The sequence below is a fragment of the Oryctolagus cuniculus genome, chromosome 12 (genome assembly GCF_964237555.1).
Source record: "Oryctolagus cuniculus chromosome 12, mOryCun1.1, whole genome shotgun sequence".
Taxonomy (NCBI): domain Eukaryota; kingdom Metazoa; phylum Chordata; class Mammalia; order Lagomorpha; family Leporidae; genus Oryctolagus; species Oryctolagus cuniculus.
In genome coordinates, this window is record NC_091443.1 from 66,634,237 (window position 1) to 66,637,259 (window position 3,023).

The window sequence follows — 3,023 nt, forward strand, 5'->3', positions numbered from 1 at the left end:
TAAGGAGGTTTTCAGGATTATATATGTATTACTGGGCAACAAAAGCATAGGACAAAAAAGATGGGGACTTAAACTACTCCATGACTTAATGGTATTACGTTTATTTCCAGGAGACATGAGGGAGTTCTCAATTTCATCTATTGAAACTCGACTTTCATTTTCATTTTCGTCAAGCATTTTGTCTATCATTTACTCTTTTTTTTTTAAGCTTTACCACTACGCCATAGCACAGGCCCCATCATTAACTCTTTAATTTTTTGGTTTACCTAATATCTTAGTTATACGTAACTTTATATATTTCGTGTTTCTGAATATACTTGTAAATGTTAGACTATTTACAGATAGGCACCAATTATCTTTAATAGGAAAGCTTTAATACAAATAAACATTCTACAAAACTGACAAATTTAACTGGTCTTCCCATCTCTAGTTTTTTGCATTCATATCACACCCTAAGTGTCTAGACCACCCTGTGTCTACTAAATAGTACTCTTATGAGTCCTTCAAATGTTTCTACACCTTAGTAGTTGCATAAATACTACTCCAGAGGGCTTAGTATGATTTCCGTATCACAATTCAAATCATATTTTAAAATATAAAAAGAACAGTTTAGAAGAAATATGACTCCTTGGGGCTGGCATTGTTGTGTAGCTGGTTAAGACAGAGCCTGCAATGCTGGCAAGCCATGTGGTTCTGGTCCCGGCTGTTCCACTTTCCATTCAGCTCCCTGCTAATGCACCTAGAAAGGCAGTGGAAAATGGCCTAAGACCCTGGGCCCCTGTACCCATGTAGGAGACCTGGATCCTGGTTTCAGCCTAGCCCAACCACAGCCACTGCAGCTATCTGGGGAGTGAGCCAGCGAATGGAAGCTTCTCCCTGCTTCTCTGTAACTCTGCCTTTCAAATAAAATAAATAAATCCTAAAACAAACAAAAAAAGATGACTCCTAGCCCTTCCTCTTTCACCCAAAGTCAGTTCTCACCTATTTCAACCATCAGCACTATGGTATTCAAAAAGATGAGGAAGATGATGAAGTTCCTGAAGAGAGGACCTGTTTCCTCTTAAGGAAACATACAGAGTGGAATCCTTCTTGACTCACACAGCTGAAATATTAAGGGCAAGAATATTAGTGAGAATGAGAAGAAAATGAAGTTTGGGGAAGAGGAAAATAAGTCATCAGGCAGATGATGAAAAGCCGTGGATAAAAATGAATGACACCAAAGGATACTCTCAAGGACCCATCCAGCCCACAGGGAGAGAGGCGGCTTCTGACTGCAGCGCACATGAAGCCTGCTCAACATTCTCTGGGCATGGGAAATCCGTCCCATGTGTTGAGGCTTTATGGAGAAGCGCACTAGCTGGTGTTGATCGCCCAACATAAGTTTCTTCTGACGAGAAGGATCTATATAATAAAATTTTAGAAAGCATTGTGGACAAACACAGTAAAGGCTGTGGGGGCTATGGAGAGCAGGTAGGGATATCAGTCAGATAATACGCCCCAGTGCTGCTGTGTTCACTTGGAGAGCTGACTTAATACTTATGCCCAACACCATCTATACCCATAAATAAAAGCAGCAGGTTCAGTCCTCAGTTTTAAGTCTTTGGTAGAAACTTTTCCAAGTCAACCAAGGCTGACAGCTATCCTATGCCTAAGAGTGGCAAGGGTTCTTTCACCTAGATTGAAAAAGTTTTATGTGTAAAGTCCTTATTTTATCAAATTTGGTGTTAATTCCAAACCAACGAATAAAGCAACCAAACCAACCTCCCCTGAATTTTCCACCCTTAAATTTGCCTCCCTGCTTCCCATTCTTTGCAGGATGTGGCTAGGAATCTTAAATTAGACATAGCAGAAAAACAAGCTGCTGACCAAGTAACTCCCGGATAGTGTGCCTCGGCACCGCTTGGGTCAAGCCTTGCAAATGCTCAATGAGAGAGAAAGTGTCAATCAGACGTGACCGAATGGCATCAGCTCGGGGCAGTTGCACGTGCCCTTTTTTGTGATCAGTAGCCATGTCTGTTAAAAAAAAAAAAAAAAAAGGAAGAATCAAGAGTCATTTTATTCTTAGAGCTGCAACAGGATTCAAGCTATTTTGGTCCTCTTCCCTTCTAAGAGACCCTAAAGAGTCCCTAACTGGGAATTACGGGCAGTCGGGGAAACAAACTACAACATGATTCAAGGCTGTCGGAAACAAAGCGGGAGGATACTGCGCAGTCGACCAAGAGGCCAGGCGTCTTCACGTGGGGACAGCATTTGTAATTAAACACTCAATTCTAAGAAACCTTCAAAATAAAAGCGGGAACTCCGAGGCTGGACAAAGAATCCCTGGCCCAGCTTCCACTGAGGGACTTGGGCAATGAGGTGAGGCGCAGAGGAGGCCTGGCCTGGCTGCCCCCGAAGGAAAAAACCCACTTAAGAGGAACTGGACAAAATGCAACAGCCTCACATTTGGAAAACGTTGTCCCGTGACAACTGTGCCCACCCCAGCGTTCCCCACGAGCCAGCTCCTTCTCCCCTCAATTCTCCACGCTGGGCCTCACCTCAGCCCAGGCTCTCTTCCCGCCCACTCAGCCCTGACTTCACTCCTCCGCCTCCAGCACGCAGGCCGAGCTCAGGGACGGTCCCCAGGCCCGCAGCTCCCCATTTCCAGCCCCTCCTCGCCCGACTCGCAGGTTAGACGTGTCCACAGCCCCAGTCCCAGCCCCCGCCCCCGCCCCAGCTGCCAGCCCAGGCCCCCGGCGCGGCAGCGCTCGCCCGGCGCTCGCCGCCTCAGCCCCGCCCCGCTCTCGGGCCACTCGGCGGTTACCAGCTGGGCCCGCCCGCCCGCCCGACGCAGGCGCCGCGCAGCCAATCGGCGGCTGCCACACTGCGGCCGGAGCCGGGCTAGGGGGTTGGGACCTCCGGCTGCAGGTCCGCCTGGGCCAGACGCACGAGCGCAGGCAGCGGGTGCGTGGTCGCCGGCCCGACCTCCGCAGTGCCCGCCGAGCCTCGACCCTCCGGGCCGCCCCCCGCCTCAGCTCGCCGCC

At 48.5% G+C, this 3,023-nt stretch overlaps 1 protein-coding gene across 3 annotated transcripts in view; it reads right to left on the reverse strand.

The window, feature by feature from the left end:
- Positions 1-2,779, reverse strand: part of CATSPER2 (cation channel sperm associated 2) — a 30,166-nt gene extending 27,387 nt beyond the window's left edge. For all 3 annotated transcript variants that reach the window (XM_017348078.3, XM_051822462.2, XM_002717940.5), the window contains exons 1-4: positions 2,538-2,779; positions 1,867-2,013; positions 1,228-1,401; positions 982-1,050 (exon numbers count right to left, since the gene is read on the reverse strand). In XM_017348078.3, the coding sequence (XP_017203567.1) occupies positions 982-1,050; positions 1,228-1,401; positions 1,867-2,011 (388 nt within the window). In that variant the 5' untranslated portion in view covers positions 2,012-2,013; positions 2,538-2,779. The remainder of the gene's footprint in view (positions 1-981; positions 1,051-1,227; positions 1,402-1,866; positions 2,014-2,537) is intronic.
- Between the last annotated feature and the right edge of the window lie 244 nt (positions 2,780-3,023).